This window comes from Oncorhynchus mykiss, chromosome 5 (genome assembly GCF_057628025.1).
Source record: "Oncorhynchus mykiss isolate SJ-2025 chromosome 5, ASM5762802v1, whole genome shotgun sequence".
Taxonomy (NCBI): domain Eukaryota; kingdom Metazoa; phylum Chordata; class Actinopteri; order Salmoniformes; family Salmonidae; genus Oncorhynchus; species Oncorhynchus mykiss.
The window spans coordinates 98,125,248-98,146,707 of record NC_143026.1 but is presented as its reverse complement, the minus strand read 5'-3'; the positions used below and the strand labels follow the sequence as shown (position 1 = coordinate 98,146,707).

Genomic DNA, 21,460 nt, shown 5'->3' with positions numbered 1-21,460 from the left:
TTTTTTTCTATGTAAACAGTTTTTTTTTCAGTCTTCTGTGATGTATATAAAGTGTAATATTGGGATGCAAACTCAATTGAACACACTTCAATTCTATATCTGACATGGTACAGGCGTCTTCTTTTTTTAAGCCCATAATCATGTGTGTGCGGTGTATACTTTCGTTTCAAAGTAGTTTTGTTTAAGATTACCAAGAAACACTCTGTTAGCCCACTGCAGTAATAAGGTTAATTACTGTATAATACAGAGTTCATTAACCCTAAAAACACTGCTATTATTAACCTTATAGGACACAGCTATCTAGGGTTAACCTTAATGCAGGGTTTATTAAACACAAAGAACACCATCACTTCTATTGTTCTCTGCTTGTAAACAAGCAACTTCCTGTCTGGAGAATGTTTCCTAATATGTTTCCAGTATTCAGACCCCTTGACTTTTTCCACATTTTGTTACGTTACAGCCTTATTCTAAAATGTATTAAATAAAAATACACAAAATACACCATAATGACAAAGGAAAAAAAGGTTTTTAGACATTTTGGCAAATGTATTAAAACAGAAATACCTTATTTACATAAGTATTCAGACCCTTTGCTATGAGACTCGAAATTGAGCTCAGGTGCATCCTGTTTCCATGGATAATCTTTGAGGTATTTCTACAACTTGATTGTAGTCCATCTGTGGTAAATTAAATTGATTGGACAGTATTAGGAAAGGCACACACCTGTCTATATAAGGTCCCACAGTTGACAATGCATGTCATAGCAAAAACCAAGCGATGAGGTCGAATGAATTGTCCGTAGTGCTCCGAGACAGGATTGTGTCCAGGGTACAGATCTGGGGAAGGGTACCAAAATATACCTGCAGCATTGAAAATCGCCAAGAACACATTGACCTCCATCATTCTTAAATGGAAGAAGTTTGGAACCACCAAGACTCTTCCTAGAGCTGGCCGCCCGTCCAAACTGAGCAGCCTGGGGAGAAGGGCCTTGGTCAGGGAGGTGACCAAGAACCTGATGGTCACTCTGACAGAGCTCCAGTTTCTCTACTCAATAATGCCCCTGCTTCCATAAGAAGTTAAGGGTCTGAATACTTATACAAATGTGATAGTTTTTGACATTTTTAATACATTTGGAAAAATGTATGTAAACCTGATTTACTTTATAATTATGGGGTATTGCGTGTAGATTGAGTAAAAAAAAAACATATATATATTTTAGTATAAGGCTGTAACGTAACAAAATGTGCAAAAAGTAAATGGGTCTGAATACTTTCCAAATGTACTGTATGTCAGTAAGGATACAGTATCTGAGTACCATCTGAAATAATGTATACAACTAGTTTCCTTTGCTTTCAATGCTGTCACTTTATTGAGGGGTGTATTGGCCCTAAACCTAACCCTGAATATACAATCTAATGTGATTCAACAGAACAGGACATTGGAGACACCACTGAAATACAGCAACACTATACCTTACTGTTACACATCACAATAAAAGTCACATTCAAACAGATAGACACAGACAGTACAGTACTTTAGTTTACAGGACATTCAACAACATGTCCACATCTCATCTGACTCTGGGCGTTAGATCATTAGGGGCTAGTTCCCCGGACACAGATTACGCCTCGTCCTGGACTAAAAAGCATGCTCAATGGAGAATCAGGACCAGGCTTAATCTGTGTCCAGTAAACCAGCCCCCAATGATCATGTTTACAGCTCCTTGTTCTCACTCACATGAAAAAAATACTATAGTATACTATGGTATAAATATTGTAGTATTCAATGTAGTGTTTAGTATACGTATGTGTGTGCTGTAGTATAGTGTAGTATTCACAGCTAACTAATAGTATACATTTTGTAGTAAAATAAACTGTAGTATAAACTATAGTAATTAATGTAGTGTTTTGCGGACTGTAGTATCCTGTAGTATTTCTGTAGTGTTTTGGAGAACATCACTGTAGTATTTATTATAGTGTTTTAGTTGTATTATCTTTGACATAGAAGTGGAGGATATCACCTTCAGGAAACCAATTGGAGAAATAGTAAAAGAGCACATTTCCATAACCTGTAGGTAGGTAGGTAGGACTGGGGTCTGACTGGCTAGTTCAGAGCTTCTGCTCTATTTATTCTATAACCTGGTACACAATATATGGTATATACACTATATATACAAAGTATGAGGACACCCCTTCAAATTGGTGGATTCAGCTATTTCAGCCACATCCAGCTGAAATAATCAATTTAATAAGAAATATTATATAAATGTCTTAAAGCTAAAACATACAAAAATAATACATTATCTGATAAAATTGCATTAAAAAAGGGGCACAAGACAGGAATGTCCCCTCTCTAACCTCCTGTTTGCAATAGCAATTGAAACGCTTGCAGAAAGAATTATACAGAACCCAAATGTAACAGGTATCAGTATTGGTGAACATGAATATAAACTAAACTTATTTGCAAATTATCTCCTGATATGGCTGACCAATATCGAAAACTCAGAATGCTCAAAAATCTCAGGATATAATTATCGTGGGAAAAAATGATGGTAATAAGAAAAATAATAACTCACGATCTACAGCAATCCTTTATGTGGACCACAAAAAAATATGAAATACTTGGGATGCTTAACAAGTGACAACAAATATATGAAGTTAACATTATTCCATTACTCAAAAATATGAAAGCAGATCTAATTAAATGGAAACAATCTTCCCATAAATCTCACAGGCAGAATAAACCTCTTCAGAATGGCATAGATGTTAAATGGGCAAATAAAAGGAAAGTTTTACATCTTCAAGTCTGAGGGTGGTTTTAACCTTCCTGAGTCTGAGGGTGGTTTTAACCTTCCTGAGTCTGAGGGTGGTTTTAACCTTCCTGAGTCTGAAGGTGGTTTTAACCTTCCTGAGTCTGAGGGGGGTTTTAACCTTGTATTGTAGTGACTCGCCACCAAAGGCTTTTACTTGCGACATATGCACTAAAGCGGAACAATGTGTACATATTGAAGATACACATGCTCATCCCCAGAATTTTTCCACTTGTCTATTTTCAAAGGATAAAGCTAAGAATATTAACAACTTAATAGTTAAAGGGGAATTTCACCCTGGGGGAATCTGGGTTTGGTTTCATCATGTCTGAGGCATTTCTAGGACAGTGAGATGTGTTTCACACATAATAGCCCAGGAGGAAAGCAGGGCAGGGCGTTGCGCGCTGAACGATACACCCTATGACGGCTTCAGGTGTATTGATGGGGGCGAGATCTAAAAATAAATGAAGTCCTGCTTAGTGGCATTTCACGATGGCTCTATGTTATATTGATTGCAATTCACATTTTTGTGGGTGTAGATATGGTTGTCCTTGTTCCATAGAGTCTTTCGGATTCATTGCTAAATATACAAGCAGACACAGTTTTTTCTGTCTCTGAAAGAATGCAACTTGTGTTGGGCCCAACATCAATGCCCAACATCACTAATGCTCTTGTGGCTGAATGGAAGTAAATTCTCGCAGCAATGTTCCAACATCTCGTGGAAAGCCTTCCCTGAAGAGTGGAGGCTGTTAAAGCAGCAATGTTCCAACATCTAGTGGAAAGCCTTCCCAGAATTGTTGAGGCTGTTATAGCAGCAAAGGGGGGACCAACTCCATATTAATGCCCATGATTTAGTAATGAGATGTTCGACAAGCAGGTGTCCACATACTTTTGGTCATATAGTGTACTTGGCATGTAGTTTTCAACTTGTGGGTGGCACAAATTGGAATATGGGGAGGGGAATGGGCAGGGTACATGCAAATTAAATACTGTATTATTTACTATAGTTAAAAAAGGTAAACACACAATGGTCTCTGCCAATAAAACACACTGACAGCCACAGCCCCTAGAAGACAAACAGGGAAAGAGATCAAGACATCATTCTATTGCTACTAGCTCGGTACTGTGTCTTGACAGGGTTACCGGACCAGTGACAAATCAAAGTTTAGTTTGTCATATGGACGCCATACAGCCAAGTGTACAATGAAATGCTTAAATAATGTCGCCCTTTGGCAAACGTCTGGGAGTTAAGATGGAAGGGCAAGATGGACACTGACCTCACTGGGCAAAAACTGGGTCCATCAATGTGGTTTCCATGTCATTTCAACACAAAAAATAAATTTGATAGCGTTAAATAAATGTGGAAAACAAATCAACTTGAGAGCATTTCCTCATATTTTCACCTAACTTTTAGCCTAAATCACATGACATGGTGAATTTGTTTCTTGATTTCACGTTGAATTTACGTTTACAACTTAACCAAATATAAATCAAAACAAGACGTTGAACTGACATCTGTGCCCAGTAGGATAGACAGGGTTAGAGGTTAGGGGTTAGGGTTATTAGGGTCATAGGTTTTAGGTACACTTGCTCATGCACATCAGCAGCTCCATGCGCAGGGCAATGCGGGTGTGCCAACCCAGAGGGAGGAGCCTAACATAGCGGGCCACAATAGGAGGACGCAGCAGGTTCTGAACGGACGACGAGCGGTCCGAGTTCCCATAGAACACCTGCGGGAACAGAGACACGACATTGGCCAGTCGATAACATGCCCATCTGACATCAACCAATCAGCTGACTAACAGCCTATAGACTATTGAGAAGGATATGCAAGCGAGATGGGCTGAATCCCAAATGGCACCCAATGTAGTGCACCACTTTTCCAGAGCCCATAGAGCTCTGGTCAAAACTACTCCATTAGATAGGAAATAGAGTGCCATTTAGAACACAGAGCCTAAGAGGAACTGACAATTGTCCCCTTGTGATTTAGTAGTATTACTAGTAGCATAATCCAGAATGCCTAGCCTGCATACTGACCCTGTTGTTGGTCTTACTGCACACTGACCCTGTTGTTGGTCCTACTGCACACTGACCCTGTTGTTGGTCCTACTGCACACTGACCCTGTTATTAGTCCTACTGCATAATGACCATGTTTGTTGGTCCTACTGCATACTGACCCTATTGTTGGTCCTACTGCACACTGACCCTGTTGTTTGTCCTACTGTATACTGACCCTGTTGTTGGTCCTACTCTATACTGACCCTGTTGTTGCCAGTCTGGTCCTACTGTATACTGACCCTGTTGTTGCCAGTCTGGTCCTTGTAGTAGATCCAGTTTAGGTTCTGATCGGTGCGGTACTGGACGCTGTACTTAGTCAGCCACTCATCAGCATCACAGCGACCCTGGGTCAGGATACCTGAGACCACACCCACATCCTGCAGGTCAATCTGGATCCACTGGCTGTTGTCCTGGAACTTAGACAGCCATGCACACCTGGAAAGGAGGAGGAACATACATGTTAATTAGGGCTGTCAAAGTTAACGCTGTTCATTTATTTTGAAACATTTTTTCACATCTCCATTGTATTAGGTTGTATGATAGAACCCTCAAACTAAACTCTGGTCCTCTTATCTAGTTCCACTGCATTCTTTCATTGTTCCCCTTTAATCAGGGACTGATTTAGACCTGGTTCATCAGGTGGGTGAAATTCATTATCAGGTAGAACAGAGAACCAGCAGGCTCTGGAACCCGTAGTGTAAAAGTTGAATATCCCTGCGATAGATAAAACATTGTGTCAACAATTGTCTCAACGATTTTCATTTAGGGAAACTCAACGTTTGAATTACAGTTTACAATATTTCTCACAAAATGTTTACTTCAACGTTCTGCAACATTGTAATTAGATTTCAGTTTCAGTTCCATGTGTCAAACTATTTTTTCAGTTCTATTAAAACCAGGTAAATCTGGAGAGTCCCTGCTGATTACGGACCCATTAGTTTAATAAATTGTGAAAACAAAATAATAACAAAGCTCATATGTAATAGAATGGCAAAATCATTAAGACTTGATACATACAGTATCATTCAAACAGGGTTTATTAATTACTTACAAACAAATACAATAACATATTTTAGTTTAATATCAATATGCAAAAAACAAAATATATAGATTGATCAATAATGGCTATTCATGCCGAAAATACTTATGACCGTCATGAATGGTGTTTTCTATTTGGAAGCTTTCAACTTTCCAGCTGAAATAATACATTTAATAAAACATATTATATACAGTTGAAGTTGGAAGTTAACATACACCTTAGCCAAATACATTTAAACTCAGTTAACATACACCTTAGCCAAATACATTTAAACTCAGTTAACATACACCTTAGCCAAATACATTTAAACTCAGTTAACATACACCTTAGCCAAATACATTTAAACTCAGTTTACATACACCTTAGCCAAATACATTTAAACTCAGTTAACATACACCTTAGCCAAATACATTTAAACTCAGTTTACATACACCTTAGCCAAATACATTTAAACTCAGTTAACATACACCTTAGCCAAATACATTTAAACTCAGTTAACATACACCTTAGCCAAATACATTTAAACTCAGTTTACATACACCTTAGCCAAATACATTTAAACTCAGTTAACATACACCTTAGCCAAATACATTTAAACTCAGTTTACATACACCTTAGCCAAATACATTTAAACTCAGTTTACATACACCTTAGCCAAATACATTTAAACTCAGTTTACATACACCTTAGCCAAATACATTTAAACTCAGTTAACATACACCTTAGCCAAATACATTTAAACTCAGTTAACATACACCTTAGCCAAATACATTTAAACTCAGTTTCACAATTCCTGACATTTAGTCCTACAAAGAAAATCCTTTCTTAGGTCAGTTAGGATCACCACTTTATTTCAAGAATGTGAAATGTCAGGATAATAGTAGAGATAATTATTTATTTCAGATTGAATTTATTTCATCACATTTTCAGTGGGTCAGAAGTTTATATGCACTCAATTAGTATTTGGTAGCATTACCTTTATATTGTTTAACTTGTGTCAAACGTATTGGGTAGCCTTCCACAATAAGTTGGGTGAATATTGGCCCATTCCTCCTGACAGAGCTGGTGTAACTGAGTCAGGTTTGTAGGACTCCTTGCTCGCACACATTTTTTTCAGTTCTGCCCACAAATGTTTTGGAGCAGTGGCTTCTTCCTTGCTGAGCGCCCTTTCAGGTTATGTCGATATAGGACTTGTTTTACTGTGGATATAGATACTTTTGTACCTGTTGCTTCCAGCATCTTCACAAGGTCCTTTGTTGTTGTTCTGGGATTGATTTGTACTTTTTGCACCAAAGTACGTTCATCTCTAGGAGACAGAACGCATCTCCTTCCTGAGCGGTATGATGGCTGCGTGGTCCCATGGTGTTTATACTTGCGTACTACTGTTTGTACAGATGAACGTGGTACCTTCAGGCATTTGGAAATTGCTCCCAAGGATGAACCAGACTTGTGGAGGTCTACAATGTTTCGTCTGAGGTCTTGGCTGATTTCTTTTGATTTTCCCATGATCTCAAGCAAAGAGGCACTGTGTTTGAAGGTAGGCCTTGAAATACATCCACAGGTACACCTCCAATTGACTCAAATCATGTCAATTAACCTATCAGAAGCTTCTAAAGCCATGACATAATTTTCTGGAGTTTTCCAAGCTGTTTAAAGGCACAGTCAACTTTGTGTATGTCAAATTCTGACTGTGAATTATAAGTGAAATAATCTGTCTGTAAACAATTGTTGGAACAATTACTTGTGTCATGAACAAAGTAGATGTCCTAACCGTCTTGCCAAAACTGTAGTTTGTTAACAAGAAATTTGTGAAGTGGTTGAAAAATGAGTTTTAATGACTCCAACCTAAGTGTATGTAAACTTCCAACTTCAACTGTAGAGAACAACGTGCTTGACGTGCTTCGACTTCAACTATACATGTCCTAAAGCTAAAATATACACAAATAATATATTATCTAAAAAAAGGGGCACAAGACAGGGATGTTCCCTCTCCCCCTCCTGTTTGCACTAGCAATTGAACCGCCTGCAGAAATAATTAGACAGTACCCAAACGTAACAGGTATTAGTAAACATGATGTCACGTCTTCTCCTGCTCCTCCCTTCCGGCATTTGATGTCGCCGGTTAACTAACCACCGGTCCTGGCAACCATCATTATGCACACCTAGCAGCAATCATTACGCGCACCTTTGCTTCATCATGAGGCACACCTGGACTCCATTACCTCACTCATTACCTCCCCTTTCTCTGGCACTCCCTTAGGTTAATTCCCCAGGCAGTATTGTTTCTGTGTTTCATGTCAAGAAGCTACTCCTATGTTGTATTAAACTTATCACCTGCACCTGCTTCTCGACTCCCAGCGTCTACGTTACAGAGTACTGCCTCAACAAATGGAAGCAACAGGAAATCAGAACATCTCCCAGACGGTCGACGAGCAGAGATACCTACTTCGTCAACACCACGACCAGCTGGTGCAACTGGGGACGGCTATGGAAGAGGTTCTTTGCAGTGCTCAATGTCTCAAACATACCCAAGAGGTGTTGCCTTCAGCAGAGGATAGTCTACCACCAGTCTATCCAGAGAGCCAGCACATCAGCCCATTCAGCAACCCACTCAGGTCAGCGATTCCCGTTTGTCCCTCCTTGATAAATATGACGGCCACAAGCTTCCCAGCGGCTGAGTGAAGCAGAAGGAAACAGCTTGGGCTCTGTCTCTATTGTGGTCAAGGAGGGCACCATCTCTAGCAGTGTCCGGTACGTCCCAACTCGGGATCCAGGAGAGCAAGAGGGTGTGAGTATCCCCTCTTCATCACTTTCTGCCAAACCCTTTTTGGTGTCGATCACACTAGTTGACTGTCCCTCATGTATCTACAGCGTTAGTGGATTCCGGTGCCACGGGGAACTTTATAGACCAGACCCTTGCCTCCTCTCTTAACATCACCTCAAAAACCAGCTCACAATAACATCCTCAACCTCCCTTGGCTTCAACGCCATAACTCCACCATCTCATGGTCAAGGATTAAAATCACGGACTGACCACCCGAATGCTGGAGGGCCTGCTTTCCTGTCCTCTGTGGTTCCACGTCGGTTGAGAGTCCTGTGGTTTCCCTTCAGCCCAGGCTGTAAATGAGGCCTCACCTCCTGGCTACACTAGTGACCAGATCCCCCGTGCATCCCGCAAAGGCGGAGGTGTTGCTAACATTTCCGATAGCAAATTTCAATTTACAAAAAACAATGACGTTTTCGTCTTTTGAGCTTCTCGTCATGAAATCTATTAGCTACTGTTTACAGGCCTCCTGGGCCATATACAGCGTTCCTCATTGAGTTCCCTGAATTCCTATCGGACCTTGTAGTCATAGCAGATAATATTCTAATCTTTGGTGACTTTAATATTCAAATGGAAAAGTCCACAGACCCACTCCAAAAGGCTTTCGGAGCCATCATCGACTCAGTGGGTTTTGTCCAACATGTCTCTGGACCCACTCACTGTCACAGTCATACTCTGGACCTAGTTTTGTCCCATGGAATAAATGTTGTGGATCTTAATGTTTTTTCTCATAATCCTGGACTATCAGACCACCATTTTATTACGTTTGCAATTGCAACAAATAATCTGCTCAGACCCCAACCAAGGAGCATCAAAAGTTGTGCTATAAGTTCCCAGACATCACAAAGATTCCTTGATGCCCTTCCAGACTCCCTCTGCCTACCCAAGGACGTAAGAGGACAAAAATCAGTTAACCACCTAACTGAGGAACTCAATTTAACCTTGCACAATACCCTAGATGCAGTTGCACCCCTAAAAACATTTCTCATAAGAAACTAGCTCCCTGGTACACAGAAAATACCCGAGCTCTGAAGCAAGCTTCCAGAAAATTGGAATGGAAATGGCGCCACACCAAACTGGAAGTCTTCCGACTAGCTTGGAAAGACAGTACCGTGCAGTACCGAAGAGCCCTTACTGCTGCTCGATCATCCTATTTAAAAAAAAAATAAGAACAATCCGAAATTCCTTTTTGATACTGTCGCAAAGCTAACTAAAAAGCAGCATTCCCCAAGAGAGGATGGCTTTCACTTTAGCAGTAATAAATTAATGAACTTCTTTGAGGAAAATATCATGATTATTAGAAAGCAAATTACGGACTCCTCTTTAAATCTGCGTATTCCTTCAAAGCTCAGTTGTCCTGAGTCTGCACAACTCTGCCAGGACCTAAGATCAAGAGAGACGCTAAAGTGTTTTAGTACTATATCTCTTGACACAATGATGAAAACAATGATCATGGCCTCTAAACCTTCAAGCTGCATACTGGACCCTATTCCAACTAAACTACTGAAAGAGCTGCTTCCTGTGCTTGGCCCTCCTATGTTGAAAATAATAAACGGCTCTCTATCCACCGGATGTGTACCCAACTCACTAAAAGTGGCAGTAATAAAGCCTCTCTTGAAAAAGCCAAACCTTGACCCAGAAAATATAAAAAACTATCGGCCTATATCGAATCTTCCATACCTTTTAATGGCATCAGACCGATTTCAAGGCTTTACTGCTAACCTACAAAGCATTACATTGGCTTGCTCTTACCTATCTTTCCGATTTGGTCCTGCCGTACATACCTACACCAACACTACGGTCACAAGATGCAACTGTCCCTGTCCCTGTCTAACTGTCTAACTGTCCCTATAATTTCTAAGCAAACAGCTGGAGGCAGGGCTTTCTCCTATAGCGCTCCATTTATATGGTCTGCCTATCCATGTGAGAGACGCAGACTTGGTCTCAACCTTTAAAGTCTTTATTGAAGACTCATCTCTTCAGTAGGTCCTATGACTGAGTGTAGTCTGGCCCAGGAGTGTGAAGGTGAACGGAAAGGCACTGGAGCAACGAACCGCCCTTGCTGTCTCTGCCTGGCCGGTTTCCCTCTCTCCACTGAGATTCTCTGCCTCAAACCATATTACGGGGGGCTGAGTCTCTGGCTTACAGGTGCTCTTCCATGCCATCCCTAGGAGGGGTGCGCCACTTGAGTGGGTTGAGTCACTGACGTGATCTTCCTGTCCGGGTTGGCGCCCCCCCCTCAGGTTGTGCCATGGGGGAGATCTTCATGGGCTATACCCGACCATGTCTCAGGATAGTAAGTTGGTGGTTGAAGGTATCCCTCTAGTGGTGTGGGGGCTGTGCTTTGGCAAAGGGGATGGGGTTAATTCCTGCCTGTTTGGCACTGTCCGGGGGTATCATCGGATGGAGCCACAGTGGCTCCCGACCCCTCCTGTCTCATCCTCCAGTATTTATGCTGCAGTAGTTGATGTGTCGGGGGGCTAGGAAGAGTCTGTTTTATCTGGAGTATTTCTCCTGTCTTATCCGGTGTCCTGTGTCAATTTAAGTATGCTCTCTCTAATTCTCTCTCTCTCTCAGAGGACCTGAGCCCTAGGACCATGCCTCAGGACTACACGGCCTGATGACTCCTTGATGTCCCCAGTCCACCTGGCCGTGCTGCTGCTCCAGTTTCAACTGTTCTGCCTGCGGCTATGGAACCCTGACCTGTTCACCAGACGTGCCAACTGTCCCAGACCTGCTGTTTTCAACTCTCTAGAGACAGCAGGAGCGGTAGAGATACTCTGAATGATTGGCTATGAAAAGCCAACCGACATTTACTCCTGAGGTGCTGACTTGCTGCACCTGCTGCACCCTCGACAACCACTGTGGTTATTATTATTTGACCCTGATTGTCATCTATGAACATTTGAACAACTTGGTCATGTTCTGTTATAATCTCCACCCGGCACAGCCAGAAGAGGGCTGGCCACCCCTCATAGCCTGGTTCCTCTCTAGGTTTCTTCCTAGGTTCTGGCCTTTCTAAGGAGTTATTCCCAGCCACCGTGCTTCTTCACCTGCATTGCTTGCTGTTTGGGATTTTAAGCTGGGTTTCTGTACAGCACTTTGAGATATCAGCTGATGTAAGTAGGAATTTATAAATACATTTGATTTGAAATTTGATGAGAGCTTGTTATTCTGGCACCACCTGGCCAGGTCTCTGACCTCCTCCCTATAGGCTGTCTCGTCGTTGTCGGTGATCAGGCCTACCACTGTTGTGTCATCTGCAAACTTAATGATGGTGTATGAGTCATGCCTGGTCGTGCAGTCGTGAGTGAACAGGGACTAAAAGAGGGGACTGAGCACGTACCCCTGGGTGGTTCCAGTGTTGAGGATCAGTGTGGCAGATGTGTTGCTACCTAATCTCACCACCTGGGGGTGGCCCGTAAGGAAGTCCAGGATCCAGTTGCAGATGGAGGTGTTTAGTCCCAGGATCCTTAGCTTAGTGATGAGCTTTGAGGGTAATATGGTGTTGAACGCTGAGCTGTAGTCAATGAGCAGCATTCTCACATAGGTGTTCCGTTTGTCCAGGTGGGAAAGGGCAGTGTGGAGTGTAATAGAGATTGCATCTGTGGATCTGTTTGACTGGTATGCAAATTGGAGTGGTCTAGGTTTTCTGGGATAATGGTGTTGATGTGAGCCATTACCAGCCTCTCAAAGCACTTCATGGCTACATACGTGAATGCTACGGGTCTGTAGTCATTTAGGAAGGTTGCCTTAGTGGTCTTGGGCACAGGGACTATCGTGTCTGCTTGAAACATGTTGGTATTACAGACTCAATCATGGACATGTTGAAAATGTCAGTAAAGACACCTGCCAGTTGGTCAGCACATGCCCGGAGCACACGTCCTGGTAATCCGTCTGGCCCAGCAGCCTTGTGCATTTTGACATGTTTCAAGGTCTTACTCACGTCGGCTACGGAGAGCGTGATCGCACTGTCGTCCGGAACAGCTGATGCTCTCATGCATGCCTCAGTGCAACTTGCCTCGAAGCGAGCATAGAAGTGGTTTTGCTCATCTGGTAGGCTCGTGTCACTGGGAAGCTCGCGGCTGTGCTTCCCTTTGTAGTCTGTAATAGTTTGCAAGCCCGGCCACATAAGACGAGCTTCGGAGCCGGTGTAGAATGATTCGTCGCAGGGCATGTATTTACAGTCACTGTGGGGATGACATCCTCAATGCACTTATTGATAAAGCCAGTGACTTATGTGGTGTACTCCTTCCTCAATGCCATCGGAAGAATCCCGGAACATGTTCCAGTCTGTGATAGCAAAACAGTCCTGTAGTTTAGCATCTGTTTCATCTGACCACTTTTATATAGACTGAGTCATTGGTGCTTCCTGCTTTCATTTTTGCTTGTAAGCAGGAATCAGGAGGATAGAGTTGTGGTCAGTTTTACCAAATGGAGGGCGAGTTAGAGCTTTGTACACTTGTCTGTGTGTGGAGTACAGGTGATCTAGAATTGTTTTCCCTCTGGTTGCCCATTTAACATGTTGATAGAAATTTGGTAGAACTGATTTAAGTTTCCCTGCATTAAAGTCTCAGGCCACTAGGAGTGCCGCCTCTGGGTGAGTGTTTTCCTGTTTGCTTATTTCTTTATACAGCTGACTGAGTGCGGTCTTAGTGCCGGCATCTGTCTGTGGTGGTAAATAAACAGCCACGAAAAGTATAGCTGAAAACTCTCTAGGCAAGTAGTGTGGCCTGCAGTTTATCACAATATACTCTACTTCAGCCAAGTAAAATCTAGAGACTTCCTAGATTTCGTACACCAGCTGTTGTTTACAAATATGCACAGACCGTCCCCCCTCGTCTTACCGGAGTGTGCTGTACTATCTTGCCAGTGCAGCGTATATCCCGCTAGCTGAATATCCATGTTATTATTCAGCCACGATTCCGTGAAACATAAGGTACAGTTTTTGATGTCCCGTTGGTAGGATATTCGTGATTGTACCTCGTCCAGGTTATTGTCCAATGATTGCACGTTGGCGAATAATATTGACAGTAACGGCAGATTTCCCACTCGCCTTCTGCGGGTCCTCACGAGGCATCCAGCTCTGTGTCCTCTATACCTGCGTCTCCTCCTCTTGCAAATAACGGGGATGTTTGCCATGTCGGGTGTTTGGAGAATGTCCTTGTTTTATTACTACCGAATTACTTATATTATGCAGACCAGTTATCTTGCAACTGTCATTAGCAACCACAGTGAAATCTCCAATTGAATATTGTTACTTTGTTTCAGGGGCCTACAGTATGGATCAGAGAGAAGATCACAAATGTACAATGATTTCATCCAATACATTTTGGTGACACTTATTCACATGAGTTGTTTTTAACTCAATCATTTAATTGAAACGTGGAATGTTTTGAAGCGTTTTCAAAATGTTTTGTAGGATTCCTGCAACATTTTGGAGCACATTGGGAACGTTCCTGAAAGGCTTTGGAACATCTCAAACATTTTTGTCACGTTCTGACCTTTATTTCCTTTGTTTTGTATTTATTTAGTATGGTCAGGGCGTCAGTTGGGTGGGCAGTCTATGTTTGTTTTTCTATGATTTGGGGATTTGTATGTTTCGGCCTAGTATGGTTCTCAATCAGAGGCAGGTGTCATTAGTTGTCTCTGATTGAGAATCATACTTAGGTAGCCTGGGTTGCACTGTTTGTTGGTGGGTGATTGTCTATGTTGATTGCTTGTGTCATCACAGTTCTCATTTAGCTTCACGGTCGTTTATTGTTTTTTTATTCAGTGTTCAGTACTTTCTTTAATTAAATAACAAGATGAACACAAACCACGCCTCGTTTTGGTCCGCCTTTCCTTCAACAGAAGTAAACCGTGACAATTTTGAAATGTCCCAGGAACGTTTTGCAATGTTTCTGAAATGTTCCTGACTGTAACGTTTGTAGAACGTTATTGGTACACTACAAAAAACCTAAACATTGTTTTTGAGATCATTTTCACAACCTTACAGCAACATTTTCACAATGTTGTAAAAAAAAAAAATGTTCAGCTGAGGAGCTGTTAACCATGTGAAAATGTTGAGCTAGCATGCCATGACCGAATGCCTCTACTGTAGATTCAACTCTACGTTTCCACAAGGATTTTAATCAGGACAGATTTTCCATTCCATGTACCGTAGATATTGTTTTCATTTTAGTTCTCAGGTCAAAAGATTTAGCTAAGCAAATTATCCAAATTCTAGGAGTAGCAACTTGTGACTAGTAGCTAGCCCTAATCTATGGATTTCCCATGTCTGGAAATACAGATATGCATTGTTGGTCACAGATACCTTTTATCTGTAGGGGTGTGAATCAGAAAACCAGTCAGTATCTGGTGTGACCACGATTTGCCTCATGCATCGTGCACGATTTGCCTCATCATCGTAGTCACCCTAGCCCTCTATCCTTAGCATGGAGTTGATTTGGCTGTTGATTGTGGCCTGTGGAATGCTGTCCCACTCCTCTTCAATGGCTGCGAAGTTGCTGGATATTGGCTGGAACTGGAACACACTGTCGTACAAGTTGATCGAAAGCAACTCAAACGTGCTCATGTCTGTATGCAGGCCATGGAAGAACTGGGACATTTTCAGCTTCCAGGAATTGTGTACAGATGCTTGCTACATGGGGCTATACAGTGCCTTGCGAAAGTATTCGCCCCCCTTGAACTTTGCAACCTTTTGCCACATTTCAGGCTTCAAACATAAAGATATAAAACTGTATTTTTTTGTGAAGAATCAACAACAAGTGGGACACAATCATGAAGTGGAACGACATTTATTGGATATTTAAAACTTTTTTAACAAATCAAAAACTGAAAAATTGGGCGTGCAAAATTATTCAGCCCCCTTAAGTTAATACTTTGTAGCACCACCTTTTGCTGCGATTACAGCTGTAAGTTGCTTGGGGTATGTCTCTATCAGTTTTGCACATCGAGACACTGACATTTTTTCCCATTCCTCCTTGCAAAACAGCTCGAGCTCAGTGAGGTTGGATGGAGAGCATTTGTGAACAGCAGTTTTCAGTTCTTTCCACAGATTCTCGATTGGATTCAGGTCTGGACTTTGACTTGGCCATTCTAACACCTGGATATGTTTATTTTTGAACAATTCCATTGTAGATTTTGCTTTATGTTTTGGATCATTGTCTTGTTGGAAGACAAATCTCCGTCCCAGTCTCAGGTCTTTTGCAGACTCCATCAGGTTTTCTTCCAGAATGGTCCTGTATTTGGCTCCATCCATCTTCCCATCAATTTTAACCATATTCCCTGTCCCTGCTGAAGAAAAGCAGGCCCAAACCATGATGCTGCCACCACCATGTTTGACAGTGGGGCTGGTGTGTTCAGCTGTGTTGCTTTTACGCCAAACATAACGTTTTGCATTGTTGCCAAAAAGTTCAATTTTGGTTTCATCTGACCAGAGCACCTTCTTCCACATGTTTGGTGTGTCTCCCAGGTGGCTTGTGGCAAACTTTAAACAACACTTTTTATGGATATCTTTAAGAAATGGCTTTCTTCTTGCCACTCTTCCATAAAGGCCAGATTTGTGCAATATATGACTGATTGTTGTCCTATGGACAGAGTCTCCCACCTCAGCTGTAGATCGCTGCAGAGTGATCATGGGCCTCTTGGCTGCATCTCTGATCAGTCTTCTCCTTGTATGAGCTGAAAGTTTAGAGGGACGGCCAGGTCTTGGTAGATTTGCAGTGGTCTGATACTACTTCCATTTCAATATTATCGCTTGCACAGTGCTCCTTGGGATGTTTAAAGCTTGGGAAATCTTTTTGCATCCAAATCCGGCTTTAAACTTCTTCACAACAGTATCTCGGACCTGCCTGGTGTGTTCCTTGTTCTTCATGAATCTCTCTGCGCTTTTAACGGACCTCTGAGACTATCACAGTGCAGGTGCATTTATACAGAGACTTGATTACACACAGGTGGATTGTATTTATCATCATTAGTCATTTAGGTCAACATTGGATCATTCAGAGATCCTCACTGAACTTCTGGAGAGAGTTTGCTGCACTGAAAGTAAAGGGGCTGAATAATTTTGCACGCCCAATTTTTCAGTTTTTGATTTGTTAAAAAAGTTTTAAATATCCAATAAATGTCGTTCCACTTCATGATTGTGTCCCACTTGTTGTTGATTCTTCACAAAAAAATACAGTTTTATATCTTTATGTTTGAAGCCTGAAATGTGGCAAAAGGTCGCAAATTTCAAGGGGGCCGAATACTTTCGCAAGGCACTGTACATTATCATGCTGAAACATGAGGTGATGGCGGCAGAAGAATGGAACATCAAATGGCCTCAGGATCTCGTCACGGTATCTCTGTGCATTGAAATTGCCATCAATAAAAAGCAATCGGGTTCGTTGTCCATAGCTTATGCCTGCCCATACCATAACCCCACCGCCACCAAGGTGCACTCAGACACATAATGCAATACTGTCTGCCATCTGTCCGGTACATTTGAAACCGGGATTCATCAGTGAAGAGCACACTTCTCCAGCATGCCAGTGGCCATCAAAGGTGAGCATTTGCCCACTGAAGTCAGTTACGATGCCAAACTGCAGTCAGGTCAAGACCCTGGTGAGGACGATGAGCATGCAGGTGTGCTTCCCGGATACTTTTTCTGACCGTTAGTGCAGAAATTATTTGGTTGTTAAATCCCACAGTTTCATCAACTGTCTGGGTGGCTCATCTCAGACCATCCTGCAGGCGAAGAAGCCAGATGTGGAGGTCCTGGGCTGGCATGGTTACACGTGGTCTGCGTTTGTGATGCCTGTTAGACGTACTGCAAAATTCTCTAAAACGACATTGAAGTTGGCTTAAGGTAGAGAAAAGAACATTAAATTCTCTGGCAACAGCTCTGGTGGACATTCGCACTGTCAGCATGCCAATTGCAGTCCCTCAAAACTTGAGACATCTATGGCTTTGTGTTGTGTGACAAAACTGCACATTTTAGTGGCCATTTATTGTCTCCAGCACAAGGTGCACTTGTATAATGATCATGCTGTTCAATCAGCTTCTTGATATTACACATGGATGGATTATCTTGGCAAAGGAGAAATGCTCACTAACAGGGATGTAAACAAATTTGTGCACAACATTTGAGAGAAATATATTTTTGGGAAAATTTCTGGGACATTTTATTTCAGCTCAAGATCCCCCTACCCCTAACAGCTGTATGATATTTAACATGTTGTAGAACATGGACCAGTATCCTAGACTAGATATAATAGCTGTATGATATTTAACATGATGTAGAACACGGATCAGTATCCTAGAACTAACAGCTGTATAATATTTAACATGATGTAGAACATGGATCAGTATCCCAGACTAGATCTAATAGCTGTATGATATTTAACATGATGTAGAACACGGATCAGTATCCTAGAACTAACAGCTGTATTATATTTAACAAGATGTAGAACATGGATCAGTATCCTAGACTAGATCTAATAGCTGTATGATATTTAACATGATGTAGAACACGGATCAGTATCCTAGAACTAACAGCTGTATTATATTTAACAAGATGTAGAACACGGATCAGTATCCCAGACTAGATCTAATAGCTGTTTTATATTTAACATGATGTAGAACATGGATCAGTATCCCAGACTAGATCTAATAGCTGTATGATATTTAACATGATGTAGAACACGGATCAGTATCCTAGAACTAACAGCTGTATTATATTTAACAAGATGTAGAACACGGATCAGTATCCTAGACTAGATCTAATAGCTGTATTATATTTAACAAGATGTAGAACACAGATCAGTATCCTAGACTAGATCTAATAGCTGTATGATATTTAACATGATGTAGAACACGGATCAGTATCCTAGCTGCATTAAATTTGACATGAATTCTGACCTTGCTGAAATGTTGTTTTTGTCTTGGAATAGAGTTGTCTTGGAATAGGGTTTTCTTCCCGAATATAATCAAATAAATTATAACTACAACCCAATATGATGTTTTTTAAATTGAAACCTCTTAAATTAGGGTCAAATTTGAATAATTATTTATTTATTTATTAATCTTTATTAACTACAGAAAATCATACAATTAATCTTGAATAACTTCAGATAATCGTATGATTTTCTGAAGTTAATCAAGATTAATCATATGATTTATCTAGATGAATTATTTAAATCTATTGACAACCCTAGTTCTAATATACAACCTGGGGTGTATACTATAAAGCAGGATCAATGAAATAGCGAGCTAACTTTTTGGTTGTTTTTTGGTTTTGGTTGTTGAGTCCATTAGACCATGCCCATTTTAAGCTGGTCTTTCTAATACAGATATACGTATATAATATAGATATTTAGACAAGTTAGCTGGCTACCTCATTGATCCTGCTTGTAGTTTACGCCCCTGGAGAAGAGAGAGGGTCATACACATTGATGCTGCTTGTAGTTTACGCCCCTGGAGAGGAGAGAGGGTCATACACATTGATCCTGCTTGTAGTTTACCACACTGGAGAGGAGAGAGGGTCATACACATTGATCCTGCTTGTAGTTTACGCCCCTGGAGAGGAGAGAGGGTCATACACATTGATCCTGCTTGTAGTTTACGCCCCTGGAGAGGAGAGAGGGTCATACACATTGATCCTGCTTGTAGTTTACACCCCTGTAGAGGAGAGAGGGTCATACACACTGTGATGCATACACCTGATTTAGGACAGGAGACCAACATACACATTATAATACAGACAGATAGGACATGAGTATAGACAGCAGCACTGACCCGAAGCCCTGGCTGTTGAGTCGTGCCCTGTTGGAGGTCCAGGACGAATACCAGCCGCTGTACTCTTCCTGGTTAGAACAGCTAATCTGGTCCGGTGCCACTGAACCAGCCTCGAACCCCAGGGGCTTGTGATAGAGACACTCTGTGGAGCACAGGCACACTGTTTAACAACTCATCTATCAAGTCCCAAAGTGCTATGGCACATTGCAGAAGAGTCTATTTTCAACATAACATTTTTCACAATCTCATTTGTGTTCTCACAGTTGGAGTGGTACAAATCAGAGCACGGTATCTAAATTGTAATCTGGTTATGAAACGTTAAAATGTCAGGGCTCCTAGTGTTGCGTAACACTCCATCAAACCCCTGATGCTATCCTAGCGTGACACAGAGAGACAATCTGGGAAGTTGATCAACGGCAAATGTTTACAGAGATTTACAGATGTTTGAGATTCTGTGTAAATCTCCTCCTGGGGTTTGTCTCTGCCAGTCTGCCAGTCTGTTCCTGTTGGATGTAAAGTATTGTGGCTCACATCATGCTCTCTGTGCATGTATATGTTGGCTGGACATCAATCTGGTACATTTAGCTGAATGCACAGTGGTCGTTCTTCAACTACAGGACACATTGCCACATTGTCACCTTCACCATGTAAGGGTCCTTCATACCACTGAGCTCAGTGTAATATGAGTGATTTTGTTTTTTTAGGGTGTAGATCAGATTTAATATTGCACATAGATTGTGGCTTCTATCAATGTCTGCATCATTTCCAATCTCCCTTATATATTTTATATATACATACAGTACCAGTCAAAAGTTTGGACACACCTACTCTTGCAATTGTTTTTCTTTATTTTTACTATTTTCTACATTGTTGAATGATAGTGAAGACATCAACACTATGAAATAACACATATGGAATCATGTAGTAACCAAAAAAGTGTTTAACAAATCAAAATATGTTATATTTGAGATTATTCAAAGTAGCCACCCTTTGCCTTGATGACAGCTTTGCACACTCTTGGCATTCTCTCAACCAGCTTCATGAGGTAGTCGCCTGGAATGCAATTCAATTAACAGGTGAGTCTTGTTAAAAGTACATTTGTGGAATTTCTTTCCTTCTTAATTGAGCCAATCAGTTTTGTTGTGACAAAGTAGGGTTGGTATATAGGAGATAGCCCTATTTGGTAAAACACCAAGTCCATATTATGGCAAGAACAGCTCCATTAAGCAAAGAGAGTCCATCATTGTTTTAAGACATGAAGGTCAGTCAACCCAGACATTTCAAGAACTTTTAAAGTTTCTTCAAGTGCAGTCACAGTCACTGGCTGTCATGAGGACAGCCACAGGAAAGGAAGACCCAGAGTTCTCTGCTGCAGAGGATAATGTGGTAAACTGTGGGGTGTTGGGTTGAGCCTCCAGAGATTGACACAGAGACAGGGAGGCTTTAGTCCGAAAAACAACTTTACTAAGACAGAAAATAAATATATCAAAGAAATAACTTAGGTTTTGCTCTGTCTCCCTTCTCTCTCCCGACTGGTGTCCGTCTCTCTCCCTTCTCTCTCCCGACTGGTGTCCGTCTCTCTCCCTTCTCTCTCTCCCTTCTCTCTCCCGACTGGTGTCCGTCTCTCTCCCTTCTCTCTCTTGACTGGAGTCCATCTCTCTCCCGACTGGTGTCCGTCTCTCTCCCTTCTCTCTCTTGACTGGTGTCCGTCTCTCTCCCTTCTCTCTCTTGACTGGTGTCCGTCTCTCTCCCTTCTCTCTCTTGACTAGTGTCCGTCTCTCTCCCTTCTCTCTCCCGACTGGTGTCCGTCTCTCTCCCTTCTCTCTCTCCCTTCTCTCTCCCGACTGGTGTCCGTCTCTCTCCCTTCTCTCTCTTGACTGGAGTCCATCTCTCTCCCGACTGGTGTCCGTCTCTCTCCCTTCTCTCTCTTGACTGGTGTCCGTCTCT

At 41.7% G+C, this 21,460-nt stretch overlaps 1 protein-coding gene across 3 annotated transcripts in view; it reads right to left on the bottom strand.

The window, feature by feature from the left end:
* Positions 1 to 1,345: 1,345 nt before the first annotated feature.
* The window catches only part of LOC110523061 (retinoschisin-like), a 50,682-nt gene continuing 30,567 nt past the window's right edge, over positions 1,346 to 21,460 (bottom strand). Inside the window, exons 4-7 of one of the 3 annotated variants that reach the window (XR_016496406.1) lie at positions 19,514 to 19,655; positions 5,108 to 5,303; positions 3,106 to 4,539; positions 1,346 to 2,903 (exon numbers count right to left, since the gene is read on the bottom strand). Coding sequence is in view for 1 of the 3 variants with exons in the window: in XM_036979024.2 (XP_036834919.1) it covers positions 4,387 to 4,539; positions 5,108 to 5,303; positions 19,514 to 19,655 (491 nt within the window). In the remaining 2 variants the exon portion in view is untranslated. Of the gene's footprint in view, positions 4,540 to 5,107; positions 5,304 to 19,513; positions 19,656 to 21,460 lie in introns of all 3 variants that reach the window. The other 2 variants (XR_016496405.1, XM_036979024.2) reach the window with 2 other exon arrangements.